Source organism: Bidens hawaiensis, unplaced genomic scaffold, assembly GCF_021521415.1.
Source record: "Bidens hawaiensis isolate Kalapana, Puna unplaced genomic scaffold, B.hawaiensis_p1.1 tig00020784_1, whole genome shotgun sequence".
Taxonomy (NCBI): Eukaryota; Viridiplantae; Streptophyta; class Magnoliopsida; order Asterales; family Asteraceae; genus Bidens; species Bidens hawaiensis.
In genome coordinates this window covers 342468-368549 of record NW_027493198.1, presented here as the reverse complement: position 1 = coordinate 368549, position 26082 = coordinate 342468, and the positions used below count along the sequence as shown (strand labels likewise).

The window sequence follows — 26082 nt, the reverse complement described above, 5'->3', positions numbered from 1 at the left end:
ACTTGTCGTGTTTTGGTTCATGTGTCTGAGCTCTGACACGATTTTTGGGCTCATGTCGAATCCAATCCACCAACTCATGAACACGACCCGTTTAACACCCCTATAGTTACGCAGTCAACCAACCTTGTCCAACATTATTAGACTTGAATCCAAACCCGAAATACTGATATTTATGTTCTTACATATTGCCTTTTTAAGGTATTGGGCTTTAGCACTTCCAACGTACGCGATGGTGACGATTGTAACCATGTTCTTATTCTACACTGGCCTCAACTTTATGTCAACTCCACCTCCAACATCCACAAACTCTATATATGGTGAGTTGATTTTCCTGTAATCCTAATAATCAGATTTTTAGTGTTTAATAATTATTTTTTGCAGACGAAAACAGCAAAGATCCGGTGTGCTTTTATCCCACGTTAGACGAAGATGATCGACCGATCGAGCCTTATTCTGATATTGGAATTGACCAAGTCAATGAACTTATGTTTAAAGAATGGAAATAGTAGTTATCAGTCAAATATTATGGTTGTTATAATGTTTTTGAGCTCATGTTCATCATGTGATATTACTTAGGTTTTAGAAATTTTGAGATGAATGTTTTATATTTGAGCTGATTTGGACTTTATATATAAGTCATGAAACGACATGTAGGCTCGGTAGCTAGACCTGAGCAATGGGTTAAAAACCCGACCCAACTCGGACCCATTACCCATTAAAGAACAAGAGTCAGAACCGGGACTTGACTGTATTATTCTAATGAGGTTCGGGTACGGAACGGTTCGCCCGGGTCCAAATGCTAACTGGTTCTTGAAGACCAATATGAATATGATGAGAATTTCAATTTTGTAGCCGAATTAACATAGGCCCAATTTGATGTTAAATTATAAGTGGCCCAAATTATTATTCAGTTATGGGTGAAACTAAATATCTCTGCTGAAGATACTCGAATGAAAGAGATCCGGATCATTGATGGGTTGTTAAAAACTAAAAACCAGACAATTCATTGTTTGTTTTGGATATGTTCCCACTTCCCAGGTGTGTAATTGGGTTGTTTTCTGGTGGTGGTACTTGTTACTGGTCTTGCAAGCTGTTGGGTCTTTTTATTGAAGTTATTGTTTTCTTCAACTGTCCCCTGACAACATAGTGTTTTTTTTAACCGCCCAGTTATTTGACGTTCACATGAGATTTCATCATTTCAGTCATCCCCAGTTATTTAACGTTCTTCTTCGTAATTTCAACCACCTCACTAGAGGCTCACACAAGATTTCATTTCAACCACTCCGATACATTGGGCACGTCCCTAGTTATAATACGTATTTTGACATAATTTCAACCGTCCTCAATTCTAGTTATAATATGTATTTTGACAAAATTTCAACCGTCCTCAATTATTAATATTTTGACATTCAAATCTGCTCATCGGGATAGATGTAGATGAAAAAGAAATCCCCCCCCCCCTAGAACCGTATATGAAGAGAAATTTCTCGTACGGCTCGAGAAAAAAGGATTAGAAGTTTTGTCTATGGATAAAATTAGAATAAATAGGAAAAGACTCAATAAAATAAATTAGTCTATAATTTAACACAGTTATTTTTTTTAGCTTTCTTTATGAAAAAAATCATTTGCACTCATAACTTAAGTTCAAGAATTCTAAAATATCTTAAAGATATTCATATTTTTATTTTTTGAGTGGTCTTTAACCCCCCCCCCCCCCCCTCTAATTTAAAATAGATTTGGATTCTGTATTTGGATCCATGAGACAATTGAAGTGCCGTTTCCTTGTTCTGAGATCCTTTATCTTGGTTTAAATCATTGGGTTTAGACATTACTTCAATGCTTTTATATCCTTTAAAATGGTAGCAACATAATTTTAACCATCTTCAATTATTAGAGGCTCTAAACAAAATTTCAACTATCCTTAGTTACTTTTTTATGAAATATTTTAAAACGAAATTTCAACAATCACTAGTTATTTTTGTTATTTTTTTATGAAATATTTTAAAACGAAATTTCAACACTCACTAGTTATTTATTTTTGACGTGTATTTTAACAGAATTTCATGAAATTTAACCATCCCTATTTATTTCTTCTGACGTATTTTAACTGTCTTCAGTTAAAAATTTCTTTGCCGTATTTCAACAGAGTTTCATGAAATTTCAACAATTCCTATTTATTTCATCTAACGTATTTCAACTGTCCTCAGTTAAAAATTCGGTCCTCCGTTATTTGAGGCTCAGGCTCATCCGAAGTTTCAACCATCCCTATTTATTTAAGACTCGTACAGTTTCAACCATCCCTATTTATTTGATGTTCACGTGCTATTAACGAAGGTGAGGTCATTTTAGGATTATACATACATATCAGATAGTATCGGTTAAAAAAACATTACATTAATGAACACCAAGCTTTTACTAAAGTAAATACAAATAATATTTTACAAATCACAACTTACTTATTTTACATATACCAAATCATATAAACACACCTATAACCATATAAACCAATCCAACATATACATATATAAAATATCAGACTGTTAAAAGGTTCAAAAAAATGTTGCAAATACCTAAGACAATTATCCACACTAACATATCTCCAACTCACAACACTCAACACCCCAACATTCACACTCCCCACCACCGTCCTCCGCCCTTCACCACCACCCTCCTCCTCCTTAATCACCAACCTCATCTCCGACACCATCCCACTAGACGTCCCACAACTCGACGCACAACAACACCCCGAACTCGGTAACTCAGCCGAAAACCACCCGTCACTACCCGAAATAAAACTACCCTTCCCTTTACAATCCATCATAGTAAAAACACCTTCAAACCCTCTCAAAACAATATTCCACGTCACCGTTGTCTCATCCGACACCTCGAGTTTCAACCACTTGCGAGTGGTTCGGTCCCGAACGTCGAAATCGAACCGAAACAACGGTTTATGGTCGAGTTCGAGCTCGGTACCGGTTCGGATTATACTAATTGTTTCTGACTTAGGGTTGTTTAATGTTATTATGAAAATTAAATTATTTAAAGTGATTTTAGGGGTTTTTGGGGTCCGTTGGCGTCGTTTCGAGGCGGTGGAGGCGATATTGTAGAGGCGGTGGTACGGAAGAGGCGGTGAGGCGATGGACCGGAGGTGTTGGAGGGTTGGGAAGTGGGAAATGCAAAGGTGTTCCCACCGGTGGTCCGAGGACATGGTGGAGTACCATGATTTCGACACGCAGGCCGCGGTGGCTAGGGTTTTTGGGTCTAAATTGTTGGCAACAAGATCAATTACTTGCCATGGGATTGATGGCTCAGGTGGTGGTTGTGAAGTGGTACTTGACATGTTATGTAAATAATATGATAGTTGGGTTGTTGGTTATATGTTATGTTGACTAGTGGTCATGTGATATATATAGGGTTTGAATATGTTGAGATAAGTGTGTTTCGGTTGGGATAGACACATGGTACGATGTTTTGTTATGCATGTATTATGATATAACCCGTGTGAGCCATGGTCTATGTGAGGAACTTACACGTGGGAACTGAAAAACGGCTAGAGATATTTTGTGGATTATCTGAATTAAGGGTCGGGTCCTACAATATGTTTTGGAAAATATATGATTCACGCCCACATATGGAGATTGTTCGGGCGTTTTGACTGAAGGACAAATCTTTCATAAGTATAAAACTAAATCGTCAGTTAATGAGTAAAAACGTGTTGATTTACGTGGGTTTCATTTTTAAATTGCTGATTCTCTACAAGGAATGACAACATCCATAATCTCATAATCTCGAAACTTACTTAGCTCTAGGGTTACAAGGGACTGGATTGGTCTATTTTGGGTTAGATCGGAGATGGGTGTATATGAGTCGTTTCGGTTTAGTTTGGCCTATTTAGACCTTTGGTTAGATTTTGAACACCATTTCGTATGGATGGGATTTTTCGGTATTAGTTACACACAAAGAGGAAAAACGTGTTAGTTTGATCACGTTTGATTCCTTGGTTCCTTTTTAAGTGCATATTCTGATTATTGGATACTTATAAACCAACGTTGTGCAATATATAGACGATTATCCAGGACTTATGGTCGTCTGCTCTGTATATGAACAACTATCCAAGACTAACGACCATCTAGTAACCGAAGACGATTGTTTTCACTATCAGGGCTGGTTAGCCCAAATGCATGTTGGATGGTTGTCCATGGAATGCTAGATGGATATCCACTTTACAGGGCTCAGTTCATAGCTGATAACAGATGCATATGACATGCGTTTTTATTTCAAACGTTCATTTTGACTTTGCAAACGATGTGAGATTATAATCCCCCGTTATGTGTATACCACCCTTTTTATAGTCACCTAGTAAACCAGTTAATGTTATCTTATTAATAATCGTACATTATTTGTTTGTTGTCGATGCGTTATTCATAATTGTATTGGTTCCATTAAAATATATACATACAGTTCAAAAGAAATACATGTAGCATATCAAAAAACTTTATCATAAGCTACCTAACCCATGTAATATAAAAAATAACATATACAAGAAAGTCGCCGTTTCAAAAGAAAAAAAGCGTTAGCCAACCTATTTTATTTTAATTAAGCTACGTGAAACTCATGGGAAAGTTATGAGGATTACTACCCATTATAACATTCAAATTGATTGGTAGTAAGTACTTGAACCATGAGCGGGGTTGTATATATGGAAAATAGTTAAATTTTTACTGAACGTTCGAAGACGAAATAATGTGATACGAATGAACACATATAAGTTAGTTTTATTTTATTAATCTCTACTTGCTCTGTTTCCTATAGGTATGTTTTCAAGATTATTGTTTTTATTCCATATTATTTGTTTTACAAATATGTAATAATGATTTAAAACTTTCAAAAAGAAATATTTGTATGGTATCAATTTAAGTACTTATCATAAGCTATTTCATCTTTTTAAGTCATGTGAAACTCATAGTAACTTCAAGTACACATATAGGAATATACCCACTGATCGATCGAGTGGTGGTAGTAACATTCACTACTAGAAAATATACTTTTAATGACACGCCAACTATGACACACACGAGTTTTATGACGTGTAAAAAATGTGTGTGATAAAAAAATGTCATCTTCTATAAAATTTGAAGAAAGGATGGCACGTTTTGTGTGGGTCATCTTTTAATGTCATAACAAAAAAAATTCGGAATACGCTTTTAAGTATGTGTGTCGTCTCTCGGTGTCACTTTATAATTTCTAAATCTCGCACCCTAATAAGACCTGTTATGACGATTCCAAGCCGATTTCTTCACGTAGAGGCGATTTCTTCCATCGATTCAACCTTGCACAAAGCTTATTTCCTCACAAACATACATCAATTCCTTCGCATAGCCGTTACGGGGATTTCTTCACAAACACATACCTAGTTATTTGCTTGATTAGTTATTTGCTTGATTACGAATTCAAGGCACATGCAGGTATAATTTTGTGTTTATTGCAATAATGTGAGTTTATATTTTTTAATATATGTTGTAATTTGTTGCGAATTTGGAGTTTTATGCTTGAATAAGCTGTACGAGTGAAATTGGGAGCCCTAGGTCTAATCTGTGTAGAACGTAACAATATGATATTTTATTTCAACGATTTTTGTTTTAGTTTTCAAATACTAGATGTTAATTTTGTTGTTTCAAGCTTGAAGTTAGGAATTACTACGTTTTTTTTTCCTTTTTAGGTTTTGAAATTTGAAGCGTTAATTGAGGAATGAATAATGTTACGAGCTTGCTGTAATTGTGTGTGAATTTGGTTAAAATTAGGGTTTAGTTTCAGAGAGTGGGCAATACATTCAAATTTTGGTTTATTATTGTGAATTTTGGGGAGAATTCATAAGCATGTTGACAATTTTATGAAAATTTGGGTGGCAATTGGATCAAGGGTTCGGTTTGAAGGGATGAGGAAGATAAACAGTGAGTGAAATTGTGTAAAGTGTTTGCAACTTTTATCATTCTTAATGTCAGTTATGATTATTTTATTATGCTTTTTTAATACTTTTAGTTTAGTTAGTTTCAACCTCTAGTTTTAGAGATCTAAGATCACGTATTGCGAATGATAACGTCATATTACCGGTACCAAAACATCTTTGAACTATAGATTTTGGAAAAATGGACAAATGTTGAAGTGGTGATGTTCGATAGATGTTATAAACATGATGCATGTGCTTTGGTTTACTGCAGCAAGCTGCATCATTTTTATCTGAGTTAGAGCAATCACCACCGAAGGAAGTATTAAAATCTATACATTTTTGTTATAGAAAGAGGGAGGGCATTTGTGAATGGGAATAAAGGCCTCTCAGACCAGGTTAACATAATATTTAATATTTTTTTATCTTTAGAAAGTTATTAGCTAGAAGCAGAATCTGTTTCTTTCTTTCTTTCTTTCTTTCTTTGTTGTTATTGTTGTTGTTGCAGATAGAAAAGCCTATTTGGATCTACCAATCAATCAATCAATTCAATTCAATTAAGGTGGGCTTCTTTGCTTTTAATAAATTATTATTATTGTTCTTAATTCTTTGATTTGTTATTATTAATATTACACGGGGCTTCGTTTCAATTCAACTCAATTGAATTTAAAATAACTCAGTGAATCAATTGATTCTTCTTCGTGATTTGGAATTTGAAGACTGTTTATTATTTGCTTGATGGCCGCAGCAGCTTCCGATCATTCCGCCGACACCACCAAACTATGCACCCACTGGTATTATTCATATTATTATTCATAATCATAATCATATTCATAATAAAGGTTTTTTTTTTAATTTTGTTTTGTGAATTATGAGATTGTTATTGGCTTCTTCTATGTTTAGGCTGTACATGTTTACATAAAACTATCAGACCTTAGAAATCTAATTCATTCATACATGTCATAAGCTAGTTAATTACTTACTTGACTTGTATTATCAATGTTTATTATTGCTTTCATTCATACTAATCATCATAATATTAGTAGTAGTACTTGATACTTACTTTTCTTCACTTACTATAATTGCTTGGTTGTAATTGTTATTCTTACCTTCATTTGAAGACAAGGCTTCAGATTCTCTAGTAAGTAACTTAAGAGACACCTGAGCACATGTATCATGTATGTGTGACACTGTGTACATATACCATAAGTGAGCACTTGCTTATGATCCTATATTCACCAATCCTAAACCCCTAACTAATCCAAAATGCCGTACAATGATGATGATATTAACAAATATGTTGATTTGATTATCCCTCCCAAAGCCAATGCCACTCTCAGTACTCCCCCTTGGTCATCAACCAGACCAATTCCCCAGGTTCGAGGAATGGTGAGAGAGGCAGATGATTACGAGAAATACTATGTTCCGAAGGTTGTCTCCATTGGCCCATACCATTATGGGAAGGAGAAACTCCAGCCAGTCCAGAATCTCAAGCCTACTTTCTCTGAGAAGATCTTTGAAGGCAAACGTGAGACGGTTAAAAGTTTGTATAAAAAGCTTCTTGAACCAGAAATGATGGATTATTTAAGAAACTTTTGTGAAGATGACTCGATGAACATGTTTAGTGATATGGAATTCACTTACATTATGTTGCTGGATTCTTGCTTTTTGTTGTATTGCATTCTATTCGTTTTTGGTGGTAAACCAGAATATCATGGAGAGTTGAGCAATGCCGGCTTTGTTCATGGCGATTTGTTCTTGTTGGAAAACCAAATTCCGTTCAAAGTTCTCACGGAGGTAATGAAATTGGTGGAAACTGATTGTTCAAAGGAGATTAAACATTTCATCTATGGCAAAATTTTGGCATCTGGTAAGCGTAAATATAGTAACTGGTCAAAATCGATAAATTTTGAGTTTGGTGGGCAATATTATCATCTTCTCCATCTCCTTTATCTTGTTCATACTAAAGAAGGCATAGTCTCCATGAAGATTTACGATTACAGCAGCAATGATTCCCACAGTGCTAGCGATCTTGTAAACGTAGGGATTTTTTTCAAGCCTAGTGACGGCCTGTCCTTGTCTAGCGTTGAGTTCTCTCAAGGCTGGTTGGGGAACTCGGCAAAGGTAAAACTCCCTCCAATAAAAGTGAACGATTCCACTAAGCGTACATTGTTGAACATGATAGCCTTTGAAACGTGCTTCTGCGAATCTGTAGTTTCATGGTTTACATCGTACGTGTGCCTTCTTGATTCTCTGATTAAAGAAGCCGAGGACATTAAGGTTCTTAAAAAGGCAGGGGTGCTTGAAAACATGTTAGGGGCTGATGACGAAGTCGTGAAATTTATCAATGAAACAGCCACCGATTTAGTTCCAAATAATTTAGCATATTGGGGGCTTAAGTGCAAGATACAAAGGCATTATGAAAGTTGGAGTAACAAATTTATTTCCGAACTTACGAGTGAATATTACAAGAACACATGGAAATTTCTCTCACTTCTCGGGGCTTTGATAGCTCTTTTTCTTAGTGCTGTTCAAACTTACTTCACTCGTTGGAGTCCCAAAGGCGAATGTGACGATCTCTGCAACTCTTTGAAGAACCATCACTTATAAGAGTTCACGAGTCAATTGTTCTTGTATATTTTTGTGTGTTGTGTTTAGTTTGAGTGTTACAAGTCCTATTGATGTTTGTTCTTGTATTTATGTTTGAGTGTAACCAGTAGATCAACCATGTTGGCACTGATGAAAAAAGAGCACGCTATATATATGTATGTGTACCCAAGATTGGTAAAATAATGAAAGAAAGTTATTCTATGATGGTTTTTTAATTATGACTTGCTAAAAATGTAGAAGTATGTTAATAATGTATAGAGGTTTCTCTTTACTAGAACTGCTAATTAAGTTATAGCAAGTGCTAAAGCTAAAATTCTACTTGTACTCTCTACGAAAACATAGTTAATTAGGGCCGGCCTAGACAAGGCAAGACGGACCTGGGCATGTGTTTTCCGAGTGTACCGAAAACTTATTTGGCCCTTTATTGTAAGTTTGTAACATTAAAACCTTAAAACTAATACTATGATTTTGTTATGTTTATATTTATAGCTAGCTATAACTTTAATCGTTCTTTAAAAAAATACAGTTTATATAAGACAATCTGTAGTGGGGTGCTTCCCACCCCCATAGCGCCAGGAACACCACCCCCGGGGCGCTATGGGCGCCACGGAGGTGGGGGCGCTCCCCATAAAATGACGGGTGGGGGGAGGGTTGGTTTTTATTGGTGGGTATTTTAAATGTTATTTTTTTTATAAATCTACATATGCTAACAAAGTAAAATGTCTAGGGCACGTGGCAGCTGGAGAATGACTCTCAGCTACGAATTCCCGCTCATTTGAAATGGGTCATCTCTCTCAAAACAGGTTTGGTCCATATTCTTAAAATGGATCTTATTTAATACGTTTCCTCCTTTTGCTTGTGTTAGGGATTTATACCAAATCTATTAATCTTCCAACGTTGATTGATTATCTGCATCGATCTACCTTTTACGACATCGATCTGGTATGCTTTCATATCCGGATTCACTGAATCGTGTATAATCTTGTAGGTTTCGATATGTTAAGAGTTTATAATTTTTGTTTGATTGTTCACCATCCTATCTAGGGCTTACAGCTAAGAAAACCTAAAATCTAACAACATTGTTAGTTATTATAGCGTGCATCTGCAAAACGAAGAGTTGATGATTGTTGAGGGATTTCTTACTCTAAATGAGTAATCCGGGTTACTACTACTTATTGTTTATTAATAGACACTAAATTAATCATGTTAGCAGATCCTAGATGGGGATATCATTGATTATATACACATCTCTCACCCATTTCTCAAAACCATAAACTCCAGGTTCATAATTGTATTGGTTCCATTTATAGACAGCTATCCAAGACTAACGACCATCTGGTAACTAAGAAGATGACTGTTTTCACTTTCAGGGTTGGTTAGCCCTAATGCACGTTGGATGGTCGTCCATGAAATGCTAGACGGTTGTCCAGTTTCCCGGGCTCAGTTCATAGTTGATAACAGATGCATATGACATGCATTTTTATTTCAAACATTCGTTTTGACTTTGCAAATTATGTGGGATTAGAATCCCCCATTATGTACGTACACCACCCTTTTTATATTCATCTAGTAACCCAGTTAATTTTATCTTATTAATAATCGTACATTGGTTGTTTGTTGTCGGTGCGTTATTCATGATTGTATTGGTTTCATTAAAATATATACACACGGTTATTCTTTTAGTTTACAGATATATAAGTAATGATGATTTTTAACATTAAAAAGAAATACATGTCACATATCAAAAAAACTTTATCTTAAGCTAGCTAACCTATGTAACATATAAAAAACACACATAAAAAAAGTCGGCGTTTTAAAAAAACGCGCTAGTTAATCCATTTTATTTTATTAAGTTACGTGAAACTCATGGGATTAACTTTATATATACATTAAGTTATATAAGTTATATGAATATTACTACCCATTATAACATTCAAATTGATTGGTACGTAGTAAGTACTTGAACTATGATCGGGGTTGTATATATGAAAACAATAGTTAAAATTCTTACTGTACGTTTGAAGATGAAATAATGTGACATGAAATCATGAATGAACACTTATAAGTTAGTTTTATTTTATTAATCTCTACTTGATCTGTTTCCTGTCGGTATGTTTCAAAATTATTGTTTTTATTCCATATTATTTGTTTTACAAATATGTAATAATGATTTAAAACTTTCAAAAAGACATATCTGTATGGTATCAATTTAAGTACTTATCATAAGCTATTTCACCTTTTTAAGTCATGTGAAACTCATAGCCAGTAACTTCAAGTACACATTTAGGAATATTACTACCCACTGATCGATCGAGTGGTAGTAACATGATCGATTCTTCACTTCCTTATGGCTAAAGTAGTAATGTTTCAAGATTCTCTAACAAGTACCAGCTGGAAGATAACACATGAACACTTTGGTATATGTATATATACGTATCATCATTGTAGCAATACCATATATAGCCAAGCACTTGCTTATAAAGAACCTGGCCATATCCATGTATAATCACCTTGTTTTTGTAAGATATTTATTCCATAAGAAGATATAAATAGAGTTTTATGTATTAACAATTTAAAAACAAAAGAATGATTTTACAATTTTGAAAAGAACTGAAATACTTGTAACATATCACACAACTTTATTATTATATATGTTAAGCCACTATTCATGTGAAACTCGTGGAAGTAACTTTATATATACAATACGTTAGGGATTGAATAACATTCCAATTGCTTGGCTGTAATTGATATTCTTACCTTCATTTGAAGACAAGGTTAAAGTAATAAACTTTAACAGACCTGAGCACATGTCTCATGTATGTGTGACAGTGTGTATATATATCATATATAATTAAGTGAGCACTTGCTTATGATCCTACATTCACCAATCCTAAACTCTTAACTAATCCAAAAATGCATCACGGTGATGATAAAATTAACGAATATATTGATTCGATTATCCATCCCAAAACCAATGCACCGCTCAATTCCCCTCAGTCATCAACCAAACGAATCCCCCTAGTTCAAGGAATGGTGAGCAAGACAGATTACGAAAAATACTATGTTCCGAAGGTTGTCTCCGTTGGCCCATACCATCATACGAACGATAAACTCCAGCCGGTCCAGAATCTCAAGCCTTGGTTCGTGGAGAAGTTCTTTAAAGGCAAACGTGACACCCTTAAAAGTTTGTATACAAAGCTTCTCGAACCAGGAATGGTGGTTTTTTTAAGAAGCTTTTATGAAGAAAAATCGATGAAAGATATTATTGATACGGAATTCACTTACATGATGTTGCTAGATGCTTGTTCTGTTTTGTATTACACTCAATTCATTTATTTCAGGGACCCTGAAGATGATATCTCAAAGTTCAAAAGCAACCAGATTGTCCTAGCTCATCAAGACTTGTTCCTGTTGGAGAACCAAATTCCTTTCGAAGTTGTAACTCAGGTGGCGCAGGTGACGGATATCGATCTTGAACGTCGCTTTAAAATATTCCTCTATGCAAGCAGTATTGTAACACCACTGAGGTCGAAAACAAAGTCAACATCAGTACCTTTTAACTTTTCGCCAACATCTAAAACCAATTACCATCTTCTCCATGTTCTTCATTTTTCTTTTACCGATAAAACCGATACTACCATGATAAATGAGTCCCCTTCTCATAAACGAGACACATACAATTATCGCAATGTCAGCGAGCTTGTGGATGTGGGGATTCATTTCATGCCAAGTTCCAGAATGTCTTTGGCTCGCGTTGAGTTCTCTAAAGGCTTGTTGAGGTTTTTGGCTCATGTAAAACTTCCTAGGATAACCGTGAACGACTCCACCAAGTATATGTTGTTAAACATGATAACCTATGAAACATGTTTATGCGAAATTAAGGATGCGTGGGTTACCTCGTACGTGTGTTTTCTTGATTCTCTAATTGATCGCCCTGAGGACGTTAAGATTCTTAGAAAATCTTGGGTGCTTGAAACCTCTTTAGGAAGCGATGAAGAAGTAGCGAAATTGTTCAACGAAATAGGCACCGATCTAGTTCCATATTGTAATGCATATTTAGGAACCAGGGACGAAATACAAAGGCATTATGACAATTGGCGTAACACGCTTTTCTCTCAACTGAAGAATGAATATTTCAACAGCCCATGGGCAATGTTTGCAGTTCTTGGAGCTTTGATAGCTCTTTTTCTTGGTTGTGTTCAAACTTACTACACTCGTTGGAGTCCCAAAGGCGAATGCGACGATCTCTGCACCTTTTTGAAGATCTATAATCACATATAAGAGTCCACGAGTCTATGGTACTTATTGTGTCTTTTGGTGTGTTTTGTTTGATTTGAGTGTTGCAAATCCTTTTATATGCTTGGTTATTCTTAAATAACTGCACCCATGATGCTACTATGAAAAAAAGAAGAGTGCCTGAAATATATAGGTACGTGTGTTTAGCTATGATTGGTAATAATAAACATATGTTATTATTCTATATTTGAGTGTGTTTTAATTAAGCTACTGTTGGTGAAAGTGTAAACGTATGTTATTACTTTATAGAAAGTTCTCTTTACTAAAACTGCTAGCATATAATGCACTTGTGTAATTCTATTCGACAACTACTAGTTTATACCCGTACCACTACGGGTTTGCGAAATTAATAGCAATCAAAAGTAACAAAGATGTTCCCCAAATTAAAGTTACAAATTGATTGAACATTAACAAACATAAAAAAAGTCGATTACTTCAGATTTAAAATACAGTCGGAATAACTCTTCAAATCGCTTAGGCTTTTGCGAACGCCTCCTCGCCCTTAACTATGGTCTCAATTGATTTTAAGAACCTGGATCCTCCTATCAACATTGACCTCATTCATGAAATATGTCTTTGTGCTAATGGGCTTTACTTTAATTTCTATTATTGTAATTTTGGTGTTGGAAGCTGTTTAGGCTTTCAATCATTTGGTATCGAACGTTTTATGGTTTTTTTATTGATGGCAAACATTTGTGTTCAGCGTAGTATGGTTATACACCTAGGATTTCTTTTTCGTGGTCTTTTACATACTCACGATGCGTATGTCGTTTGTTTACATTTTGGTGTGCAATCTTCTCTATTTTGTTGAAACTGTTTAAGGTTTTAGTTGATCTACGGCTTCCTTATGTTATATAGTGTGTCACTTTGACTATGTGTATTGCAAATAATTTAGAAAGGGGCCGCAATGAAAATAGGTTTTGAATCTTTAGGACACAATTCATATATTGAATAGTTGTATCTAGGAGAATTCACTTTGAAGCGTCTGTTCCCTAGATATATGCATCTTGATATTTTATTTCGCAAATGAATCAATTTAAAAAAGTCTGGAATCTATCAATATATAGGTAATGTTACACCAATACCCAACCAAAGGGCCATATCAATACCAATCAAAAATACGGTTGTCGTTACCGGATGACGAAATGGATTTTGGAAACGCCTTTAAAAGAATAATAGTACTCAGCCCTTTTGGTTGGCCCTTGTTGCTAAAAAATATGATTACCAGAAGTGTCCTAAGTCATAGTTGTAAATTGAACAGCCAGTGGAATTGTAAAAAAACGAGAAGCCTGCAACTGGCCCAACAGAAAATGGGATAGTGGGTTGAAAAACAATCAATAAGTCTTGGGTTTCAATGGGGAATTACAAGAGAAGCAAATGGGCTGGGCTATCTTATTAAGAAATCGTAGCCTGCGAATAAAAGGAAACAGCAGGTCACAAAGGGGATTTGGCGGACGGTTTTGGATGGGCACGAGAGATGACATGAAGGCTCTCATTATCTTTTTTTTTTTTTAAATAGTTTAACCAACAACACAGTTATTGTTTAATTCATTTGATATAAAACTGAGTGGTTGGAAAATATGATCTGAGCCCCTTTACCCGCTAAGACAATGATGCCAAAAAAGCACAATTTTCCCTACAACGCTCCCTTTGGCAATTGCGTAATCGCGTATGGCGCCTTTTGTAGTTGACGTGTATAAGTTAGTCTGGTGCACTTGTTCTTACTATGTCTAACATCCCACTCAAATTCACTTTGGATTTTTAGAGAATTTGTAATATTATTGTTTCCATTTTTGTGAAAAAAAAGTTATTCAAATTTCTAAGTAATACTCACATAGAAGGGGATTGTAGTTGCATCTTTTATAAAGACCGACACTGCCCCGTCACTGGAGGTCGGTAGAAATTCTTGAATCGGAAATACATCTTGAATCAGTGTTTCAGATCCACCCTCGTTTTTCTAGATTTGATTAATCATTTTTTTGGCGAAGGGGAGGGGGCGGTGATGATAAGCAGCTGGAGGTGATTGGTTATTTTCCGGTGGAGGTATTTTCCGGTGAGATGAAGATGAAAAAAAAAAAGAAAAAGGGTACAATAGTCATTTAATTAGTTGATATTGATGAAATAGGGACATATGTAATATGTGTGGTTTAGAGAGGGAAAATATGTAATTGATGTTTACGAGTTGGGTAAATATGTAATAAACAAACTTAAGAAGTGGATATATGTAAATATCCCATTAACTTAAGTACAACATTTGGAGCCCTAAAGGCGAATGTGACGATCTGCGCAAGTTGTTGAAGAAGAACCATCACTTATAAGAGTCTGCGAGTTTATCGTTCTTATTGTGTCTTTGGTGTGTTTTGATGTGTTGTGTTTGATTTAAGTGTTTCAAGTCCAATTAATTATGCTTGATTTTTTTTGGAATCAAGATTATAAACAAGGACAAGGCTTTAGGATGATTTTAGACAATGATCAATGGTAGTTGCCATTCTCTTTAACCCTTCACCACTGCCCATTCACATCATCTATCTAACCGTTGTTCTCATCCTATGCATAAGGCTTTTAATATGTGGGACCCTCATCTCCTTTCACAAAACATCAAGGGCGCCTTCTTTGTTATACTCTTAACTAAGGGCCTCCTTCACTTTCTTCAACTAACTTCCGTAGTTGATGTGTATAAGTTAGCCTGATGCACTTGTTCTTATTATGTCTAACATCCCACTCAAATCCAGTTTGGATTTTGGATTTTTAGGGAATTTGTAATATTATTGTTTCCGTTTTTGTGAAAAAAAAGGTTATTCAATTTTCAAAGTAATACTCACATAGAAGGAGATTGTAGTTGCACTTTTAATAAATACCGACACTTCCTAGTCACCGGAGGTCGTTTGAAATTCTTGAATCGGAAATACATCTTGAATAAGTGTTTCAGATCCACCCTTATTTTTCTAGATTTAATTAATCGTTTTTTTTTGCGAAGGGGGGGGGGGGGTGATAAGCAGCTTGAGGTGATTGGCTATTTTCCGGTGGAGGTATTTTCCGGCTAGATGAAGATGAAAGATGAAGATGAAATAAAATAGAAAAAGTGTACAATAGCTATTTAATTAGTTAATTTTAATGAAATGGGGAGATATGTAATATGGGTGGCTTAAAGAGGAGAAATATGTAATTGATGTTTACGAATTGGGTAAACATGTAATAAACGAACTTAAGAAGTGGATATATGTAAATGCCCCATTAACTTAAGTACAACATTTGGAGCCCTGACGGCGAATGTGACGATCTGCGCAAGTTGTTGAATAAGAACCATCACTTATAAGAGTTTGCAAGTTTATCGTTCTTATTGTGTCTTTGGTGTGTTTTGATGTGTTGTGTTTGACTTGAGTGTTTCAAGTCCAATTAATTATGCTTGATTTTTGTTGGAATCGAGATTACAAACAAGGACAAGGCTTTAGGATGATTTTAGACAATGATCAATGGTAGTTGCGATTCTCTTTAACATTCTCCACTGCCCAATGACACATCATCTGCGTAACCCTTCTTCTCATCCTATGCATAAGTCTTCTAATATGTGGGACCCTCATCTCCTCTCACAAAACATCAAGGGCGCCTTCTTTATTATACCCTTAACTAAGGGACTCATTCACTTTCTTCAACTACCTTCCATAGTTGAGGTGTATAAGTTAGCCTGGTGCACTTATTCTTACTATGTCTAACATCTCACTCAAATCCATTTTGGATTTTTCGGGAATTTTTAATATTATTGTTTCCATTTTTGTGAAAAAAAAGGTTATTCAAGTTTCAAAGTAATACCCACATAAAAGGAGATTGTAGTTGCCCCTTTTATAAAACCGACACTGTCCCGTCACCGGAGGTCGGTAGAAATTATTGAATCGGAAATACCTCTTGAATCAGTGTTTCAGATCCACCCTCGTTTTTCTAGATTTGATTAATCGTTTTTTTGGCGAAGGGGTGGGGGCGGTGATAAGCAGCTTGAGGTGATTTGGTATTTTATGGTGGAGGTATTTTCCGGCGAGATGAAGATGAACGATGAAGATGAAAAAAAAAGAAAGAAAACGGGTACAATAGCCATTTAATTAGTTAATTTTAATGAAATAGGGAGATATATAATGCGTGTGGTTTAGAGAGGGGAAATATATTATTGATGTTTACGAGTTGGGTAAGTATGTAATAAACGAATTTAAGAAGTGGATATATGTAAATGCCCCATTAAATTAAATACAACATTTGGAACCCTGAAGGCGAATGTGACGATCTGCGCAAGTTGTTGAAGAAGAACCATCACTTATAAGAGTCTGCGAGTTTATCATTCTTATTGTGTCTTTGGTGTGTTTTGATGTGTTGTGTTTGATTTGAGTGTTCAAGTCCAATTAATTGTGCTTGATTTTTGTTGGAATCGAGATTATAAACAAGGACAAGGCTTTAGGATGCTTTTAGACTATGATCAATGGTAGTTGTCATTCTCTTTAACTCTTCTCCACTGCCCATTGACACATCATCTTCCTAACCCTTCTTCTCATCCTTTGCATAAGGCTTCTAATATGTGGGATCCTCATCTCCTCTCACAAAACATCAAGGGCGCCTTCTTTATTATACTCTTAACTAAGGGCCTCCTTCACTAATACAAAAAAGGGTCTATATTTAATTTGACATCCGTCATTTCAGATGACGATCTCCGACTAATCATCACCAACCTTTCTCTATCCTAGAAGCCATTTCACTCCTATCTAATTTCCCGTTTAATTTTTTTTCGTATAATCACCTAATCTAAACCCTTCTAACTGTCAGTTTGTTTTTGTAAGATATATATTCCATAAGAAGATATAAATACAGTTTTATTTATTAACAGTTTAAAAATAAAATAATGATTTAATAATTTAAAAAGAAGTAAAATACTTATACTTGTAACATATCAGACAACTTTTTTATTATATGTTAAGCCACTATTCATGTGAAACTCGTGGAATTAACTTTATATATACAATACGTTAGGGATTGAATAACATTCCAATTGCTTGGTTGTAATTGTTATTCTTACCTTCATTTGAAGACAATGCTAAAGTAGTAAAGTTTCAGATTCTCTAGTAAGTAACTTTAACAGACACCTGAGCACATGTATCATGTATGTGCGACACTGTGTATATATACCATAAGTGAACACTTGCTTAAATTATAATCCTATATTCACCAATCCTAAACTCTTAATCCAAAAATGCCTCAGAGTGATGATGAAATTAACGAATATGTTGATTCGATTATCCATGCCAAAGCCAATGCCACTCTCAATTCCCCTCAGTCATCAACCAAACGAATCCCCAAAGTTCGAGGAGTGGTGACTGGTGAGTAAGGCAGACGACTACGAGAAATACTATGTTCCGAAGGTTGTCTCCATTGGCCCATACCATCATGGGATGGAGAAACTCCAGCCGGTGCAGAATCTCAAGCCTCTTATTGCAGAGAAGATCTTTAAAGGGGAACGTGAGACCCTTAAAAGTTTGTATAAAAAGCTTCTTGAACCGGAAATGGTGGAGGATTTAAGAAGCTATTACGAAGAAGACTCGACAACCAGTTTTAGTGATAAGGAATTCGCTAACATGATGGTGCTGTATTCTTGTTTTATTTTGTATGATTTTAAGGGCCATGAAGATATCCCAGAGATCAATAGCAACCAGATTGTCCTAGCTCATCAAGACTTGTTCCTGTTGGAAAACCAAATTCACTTCAAGCCAAGCGACAGGCTGTATTTGTGTAGCGTTTGGTTCTCTAAAGGTTGGTTGAGGTTTTCAGCGAATGTAAAACTTCCTCAGATAACCGTGGACGACTCCACCAAACATATGTTGTTAAACATGATAGCCTATGAAACGTGCTTGGGTTCAATTGGCAATGCATGGGTTACCTCGTACGTATGTTTTCTTGATTCTTTGATTGATAACCCCCAAGACGTTAAGATTCTTAGAAAATCTTGGGTGCTTGACACCTCTTGCAGCGATGAAGAAGTAGCGAAATTGTTCAACGAAATAGGCACCAATCTAGTTCCAAATTATGATGCATATTTAAGAACCAGGCTTGAGATACAAAAACATTATGAAAGTTGGAGTAACACAGCTTTTTCCCAACTGAAGAATGAATATTTCAAGAGCCCATGGGCAATTTTTGTACTTCTGGGAGCTTTGCTAGGTCTTTTACTTACTGCTGTTCAAACTTATTCAGCTCTCACAGGCGAATGCGATAATCTCTGTAAGTCTTTGAAGAAAAACCATCACTTATAAGTCTATCGTTCTCTTATTGGATCTTTTGGTGTGTTTTGATGTGTGGTTTTTGATTTCTATTGTATCTTTTGGTGTGTTTTGATGTGTTGTGTTTGATTTGAGTGTTGCAAGTCCAATTAATTATGCTTGGTTTTTTCTTAAATAATTGTGCAATCATGATGCTATGAAAAAAAATGCATGGTGTGTTTAGCTATGATTGGTAAAATAATAAAAGTATATTATTATTCTATGATAATGTTTTAATTAAGCTACTGCTGGCGAATTTGTGAAAGTTTGTTATTATTTTCTAGATATTTCTCTTACTAAAACTGCTAACATATAATCCACTTGTGTAATTCTATTCCGACAACTACTAGTTTATACCCGTACCACTACGGGTTTGCGAAATTAATAGCAATCAAACGTAACAAAGATGTTCACCAAATCAAAGTTACAAATTGATTGAACATTAACAAACGTAAAAAAAAAATTTGATTACTTCAGATTTTATAATCCAATCGTGAACAACTCTTCAAATCGCTTAGGCTTTTGCGAATGCCTCCTCGCCCTTAATTGTTGTCTCAATTGATTTTAAGAACTTGGATCCTCCTATCAACATTGACCTCATACATATAATATGTCTTTGTGCTAATGGGCTTTACTTTAATTAGTGTGTGTTTTTACACACTTTGACTATGTGTATTGCAAATAATTTAGAAAGGGGCCGAGACGAAAATAGGTTTTGAATCTTAAGGACAATTCATATATTGAATATTTGTATCTAGGGAGAATTCATTTTAAAGCGAGTGTTCCTTAGATACATGTGTCATGATATTTTATTTCACCGAGTGTTCCTTAGATACATGTGTCATGATATTTTATTTCACCATTGAATCAATTTAAAAAAGACCTAAAGTTAGGGATTTAACAATAGGTAATGTTGCATTAATACCCAACCAAAGGGCCACAACAGTACCAATCAAAAATACGGTTGTCATTAATGGATGACGAAATGGATTTTGGAAACGCCTTAAGTATTACTCAACCCTTTTGGTTGGCCCTTGTTGCTCAAAAATAAGATTACCAGAAGTGTCCGTCATAGTTGTAAATTGAACAGCCAGTGGAATTGGAAAAAAAAACGGGAAGCCTACAAATGGCCCAACAGAAAATGGGATAGTGGGTTGAAAAACAATCAACGAGTCTTGGGTTTTAAAGGGGAATTAAAAGAGAAGCAAATAGGCTGGGCTTTCTTAATAAGAAATCGTAGCCTGCTAATAAAGGGAAACAGCAGGTCACGAAGGGGATTTGGCGTACGGTTTTGGATGGGAACGAGCGATGGCGTGGAGGCTCTCACTATATTTCTTCATAAAAATATGCGTAATAGTTTAACCAACAACAGAATTATTATTTAATTCATTTGATACTGAGTGGTTGGAAAATATGTTAACTGAACATCTCCAATTCTACATGAATCAATATTCAAGCTCTCCAAATCTTTTAAAACTACTTGCATGCAAAATAAATATATATTAGGTGTATATACATATGCATGTATTCGTATATGTGTATCTATGCATATATGTACGTACGTACGTACGTGTGTACTTATGTTCATATGTGTAGATGAATGTATATGCGTGTGTGTATATGTATATGTATGTGTGTGTAACAATCCCAGGTGCTAATATTTTGCCTTTCAAGTGTGCAAAATAGCATCTGATAGTCACTTATGCATCGTATCATGATTCTTATCAACTTCCTTTGGAGACAACTAAAGCAAAAACTTTTCCAGATTCTCTAGCATGTACCTAGCACATACAAGAACACATGTACATATGTGATCTTGTACCAATACCATAACCAAGCATTTGCTTATGATCCCATTATCACCAATATCCTAAATCCTGAAATCCAAAAATGCCAGTGGAATAGAAAATCCTAAACCCTGAAATCACGGTGAGTTATGACAATCATATTAACTTGATTATCAATGCCAAATCTAATCCATATTAACTTGATTCATCACAAAACGTACGAATCCCCAAAGTTGAAGCAACATTGAAAAAGCCAGGCGACTGACTACGAGGAATACTATGTTCTGAAGGCTGTCTCCATTGGTCCATACCATTTTGGCAAGCAGACCCTTGAGTCGGTCCAGAATCTCAATCCTTATTTCACGAATAAGCTCCTTGAAGGCAAACCGGAGACCCTAAAGACTTTGTACAATAAGTTTGGTGAAATGGTGCAAGATCTAAGAAGCTATTATGAAAAAGACTTCACAACCATGTTTAGTGATATGGAATTCACTAACATGATGTTGCTGGATGGTTGTTTTATTGTATACTACATTAGTTTCATTAATTGTTGGGAAAATTTTCAAGAGCTCAAATACAACCAGTTTTCCTTGGTTTATAAGGATTTTCTTTTGTTGGAAAACCAAATTCCTTTTGTTTTATGCAGCAAATGGTGACATACGAAAATGAGCTATTGATCTTAAATGTTCAACTGTTCGTCAATTGTAGTATATTGTTTTATGGGAGGCCAGAAAGATTAAAATACGAAAAAATAAGCCCTCGGCTAGTCTGTTTAATTACACTAAAATATAAGTATCGGTTTAAAGAAAACAACTACTTTTTATACATTTTAAAACATTTTCAAGATTAACATTGCCTTTGTACAGGGTTCCCCCTATAGAGAAATAAAAGCGCTAGCCACGTCTCTCTTGCCTTGGTTTTATACCGCTCATAGCAAAGAACAACTCAAAAGTGCGGCATCTCTCTCCCTGCCTTTCTCATACTCATCTCACTTAACATGTTTTCGAAAATATATATATATAAAAAGAATAGTTATAATTCTTACTTTTTTATTTAAGACAAATTAATGTGACACAAATGAACACAAATACGTGACTTCCACTCACTTTTTCTAGGATCAAAACATACTGTTTTTCTAAGTCACCTAGATACCAAGTTAATTTTATTAATCTTTATTTGATTTGTTTCTGTCGGTGTGTTTTCAAGATTGTTTTTATTCCATATTATTTACTTTACAAATATGTAATGATGATTTAAAACTTTAAAAAAGAAATAGTACTTGTATGGTATCAAATAAAGTACTTGTCATAAGCTAATTTAGCTTTTTTAAGTCATGTGAAACTCATGGGAGTAACTTTAAGTACACATTTAGGAATATTACTACCCTGAGTGGTAGTAACTTATGCTTCGTACTCGCACCATAGCTTCTTTATTCGTAACTTCATTATGGCTAAAGTAATATAGTACTTTCAAGATTCTCTAACGAGTACCGGCTGGAAGACACATGAACACTTTTGTGTATGTGTGTATGCATACCATCTTTGTAACAATACCATAACCAAACACTTGCATAATCATCTTATCTAAACTCTGAAATCCAAAAATGGCGTCGGTGCAAGACCAAAACCAAGGCAACATTGAGGCCACTAGTGACTTGATTTTTCACTCGATTTCTGACTCAGCCAGGGATACCCCTGGCCCTGTCACTTTCCAACCGCCATCACCTGTACGAATCCCTAGAGTTCCTAAAACGGTGAGAGAGTCAGACGACTACACGAAATACTATGTTCCGAAGGTTGTCTCCATTGGCCCCTATCATTTTGGGAAGCCAGAACTCGATCCGGTAGAGAAACTCAAGCCTCATTTCACAATGAAGCTCCTAGGTCGTCCGGAAGACCTAAGAAGTTTGTGCAATAAGCTTGCTGAACCCGGAATGGTGCAAGAACTAAGAAACTTTTATGAAGAAAACTCGACAACAGAGTTTAGCGATATGGACTTCGCTAAGATGATGTTGCTAGATGCGTGTTTTATTTATTATTACACTATATTCATTTATGATGGCAATCCTGAACGTTGTCTAGAGTTAAAAACAAGCCAGATTGTCTCTATTAGTAAAGATTTGCTCTTGTTGGAAAATCAAATTCCATACAAAGTTCTAACAGAGGTGGAGCAGTGTATTCACCTAAATTTTCAACTTCGGAATTATTCGTTCTTCTACGATAGCAGTTTTGTGACACCTTGGTTGATCGAAAGAAATTGTTTAATTGAATTACTCTGTAAACCAAAATATCGTGAGGATAAGGAGTATGCTCCCGGTGATCATCTTCTCCATGTTCTTCATCGTAGTCTTACCGAAAAATCAAGGCTCCCCGGAACTATTCACTTTTTGGGAAAGGCAGCAACTTTAATTATCGTAATGTTAGCGAGCTTGTGGATGTAGGGATTGATTTCGAACAAAGTGAAGACATGTTTTTGTCTAGCGTTGAGTTCTCTAAAGGCTGGTTGGGGTTTTCGGCGAAGGTAACACTTCCTCATATAACCGTGAATGATTCAACTAGACATGTGTTGCTAAACATGATAGCCTATGAAACGTGTGTGTGCCCAGCTGAAGATGCATGGGTTACACCATATGTATGTCTTCTTGATTCTCTGATTGATCACGCTGATGACGTTAAGATTCTTAGAAAAGCGTGGGTGCTTGAAACCTCGTTAGGCAGCGATGAAGAAGTTGCGAAATTGTTCAATGAAATAGCCAAGGATTTAGTTCCAATTAATAATGCATATACGGAAACCAAGCACAAGATACAAAAGCATTATGAAAGTTGGAGTAACACACTTTTCTCTCAACTGAAGAATGAATATTTCAAGAGCCCATGGGCAATTTTTGTACTTCTTGGAGCTTTGTTAGGTCTTTTATTTACTGCTATTCAAACTTATTCAGGTCTCACAGGCGAATGCGATAATCTCTGCAAGTTTTTGAAGAAGAACCATCACTTATAAGAGGCTGCAAGTCTATTGTTCTTATTGTAATCTTTGGTGTGTTTTGATGTGTGATGTTTGATTTTTATTGTATCTTTTGGTGTGTTTTGATGTGTTGTGTTTGATTTGAGTGTTGCAACTTGCAAGCCCAATTAATTATGCGTGGTTTTTTCTTAAATAATTGTAATTATGATGCTACTATGACAAAAAAAAGTATGGTGTGTTTAGCTATGATTGGTAAAATAATAAAAGTATGTTATTATTCTATGATATGTTTTAACAAAGCTACTGTTGTTGAAATTGTATAAGTATGCTATTGTTTTCTAGATATTTCTCTTCACAATAGAACTGCTAACATATAATGCACTTCTGTAAGTAAACATATTATTTGCTTTTGTCTAACCAACTTTTATTATGAAAATAAACAAATAAATAAATAAGGAAATAAAACAATTAATGTGACCCGATGGGTATTGGCAAAGATAACTTATTTTTGTTCTCTCCTAGATCAAGAGTCCTCAAATAATAAAGATCACAAATAATCTTTTGCGACAAATTTGCGAGCAGTATTATGGTCGCCAAAATGTTCGTCGGTACTCTGTACAAGATTAAATCCTCAAGTTTTTAAATATCCAAATATTTACGAGCTAGAAAATACAGAAACATTGAACAATATCAGCAAATATATTTGATAAGAACCGGTGCCAGTATTACCAATGCTAATCCGTCACAACCCGCACTAATCCCCAAAGTTGAAGGATTAGTGAAAAAGATAAGTGACTACGAGGAATACGATGTTCCGAAGGCTGTCTCCATCGGTCCCTATCATTTTGACTAGCCGCACCAAAAGTCGCTTCAAAATCTTAAGCCTGAGTTCAAAAAAAAAACAAAGAAGCTTCTTAAAGGCAACAAGGAGTCCCTGACAAGTTTGTACAATAATCTCGGTGAAAAAGACTCCACATCCAGGTTTAGTGATATGGAATTCACTAACTTGATGGTTGTTTTATTGTGTATTGCATTGCATCCATCTATTGCGCGACTTTTGAACATTGGCGAGAGTCCTATGAATTTGTCTTGGTTTTCAAGATTTGTTATTGTTGGAAAACCAAATTCCTTTCAAAGTTCTATGAGAGGTGAAGAAGACAACGTTGTGAAAATCAAAAAAGCTAGGCGAATGGCTAAAGCCAATACTTAAATGAATTCTGAAGAGGTAAGGTCCCAAACCCACATGAAGAGAAAAGAAGTTTTTTGCCGGAGGGCCCACGCCCTTCGAGGAACATCAAAACTTAACAAATATAAAGAACACAACGTTGGCAAAGGTCCCACCTTGCGCCAGATTGACATTCTAGAAAGATTGATTTCAAAGATCATCCTACGTATGGCACAAAAGAGAGTATCTTAGTAAAAGAGACTTTCAGCCAATAGAATGACGACAACATATCATCAATAGTACTACATAGTACCATTGTCACCTTAAGTCGGCCGCTTTATTCACCATCATCGAGCACGTGCAAGCTCGCTGATTGGTGGATATCCTAACGACATAGCTAACCAATTCCTTCTCTCTCCTCTTTCGGCTATAAATACCACTTCACAACCAACGGTAAGAGGATCCCAACCACGTGCATTGATCCTTTATAGTATCTGACTTTCATATATTCTTCAGTTACCCGATGATTCTCACGCCGGATGGTGGTTACGAGAAGAACCCCCCCCCCCCTCTCATTCTCGTAACGAGCTCACGGTGCGTTTTTTGCAGGTTACAAATCAACCGAAAGACATATTCATTAGGACATGTTATATAGGCCAATGGTTGATATAGTGTTTCTTCATTATCGTCATCCGATGGTTGATCTATGCATATATCTGCAACTCAGCCATATTCTTCATCATAGACTTTGTTGGAACATTAAATCTTATTTTCCCATGAGTGATTCAGTTGTTGCAAACAGCATCGACTTCAATTTTCGCAAAGCTAGCAAGCTTGTGGATGTAGGGATCAATTTCAAGCGTAGTGACACCATGTCATTTACTCGCATTGGGTTCTTTAAAGATTGTTGGGGGTTTTCTGCAAATGTAGCACTCCTTGGATATGCGTGGATGATTCAACCAAGTTTGTGTTGTTAAACTTGTTGACGTGTGAGGCACTCGTCCAGGTACTTGATTACTGATT

General features: G+C 35.6%; 5 protein-coding genes across 5 annotated transcripts; 4 read left to right on the top strand and 1 right to left on the bottom strand.

The window, feature by feature from the left end:
- Nucleotides 1-2475: 2475 nt before the first annotated feature.
- LOC143561730 (putative F-box protein At5g04010) lies at nt 2476-3381 on the bottom strand. Its single transcript, XM_077049723.1, has 2 exons — nt 2539-3381; nt 2476-2489 (listed from the first exon to the last, which is right to left on the bottom strand). Exons 1-2 carry the CDS (start codon nt 3338-3340, stop codon nt 2476-2478), a joined length of 816 nt encoding a protein of 271 aa, XP_076905838.1. The 5' UTR covers nt 3341-3381.
- A 3829-nt stretch (nt 3382-7210) lies between these two features.
- On the top strand, nt 7211-8554 carry LOC143561729 (UPF0481 protein At3g47200-like). The gene has a single exon (XM_077049722.1). The coding sequence runs from the start codon at nt 7211-7213 to the stop codon at nt 8552-8554; it is 1344 nt and encodes a 447-aa protein (XP_076905837.1).
- Nucleotides 8555-11430: 2876 nt separating this feature from the next.
- Nucleotides 11431-13005, top strand: LOC143561721 (UPF0481 protein At3g47200-like). Its single transcript, XM_077049718.1, has one exon. The coding sequence runs from the start codon at nt 11468-11470 to the stop codon at nt 12833-12835; it is 1368 nt and encodes a 455-aa protein (XP_076905833.1). The 5' UTR covers nt 11431-11467; the 3' UTR covers nt 12836-13005.
- Nucleotides 13006-18279: 5274 nt separating this feature from the next.
- Nucleotides 18280-19137, top strand: LOC143561728 (putative UPF0481 protein At3g02645). The gene has a single exon (XM_077049721.1). The coding sequence runs from the start codon at nt 18280-18282 to the stop codon at nt 19135-19137; it is 858 nt and encodes a 285-aa protein (XP_076905836.1).
- A 3396-nt stretch (nt 19138-22533) lies between these two features.
- On the top strand, nt 22534-24269 carry LOC143561727 (UPF0481 protein At3g47200-like). The gene is made up of 2 exons (XM_077049719.1): nt 22534-23094; nt 23277-24269. Exons 1-2 carry the CDS (start codon nt 22534-22536, stop codon nt 23928-23930), a joined length of 1215 nt encoding a protein of 404 aa, XP_076905834.1. The 3' UTR covers nt 23931-24269.
- The last annotated feature ends 1813 nt before the right edge of the window (nt 24270-26082 follow it).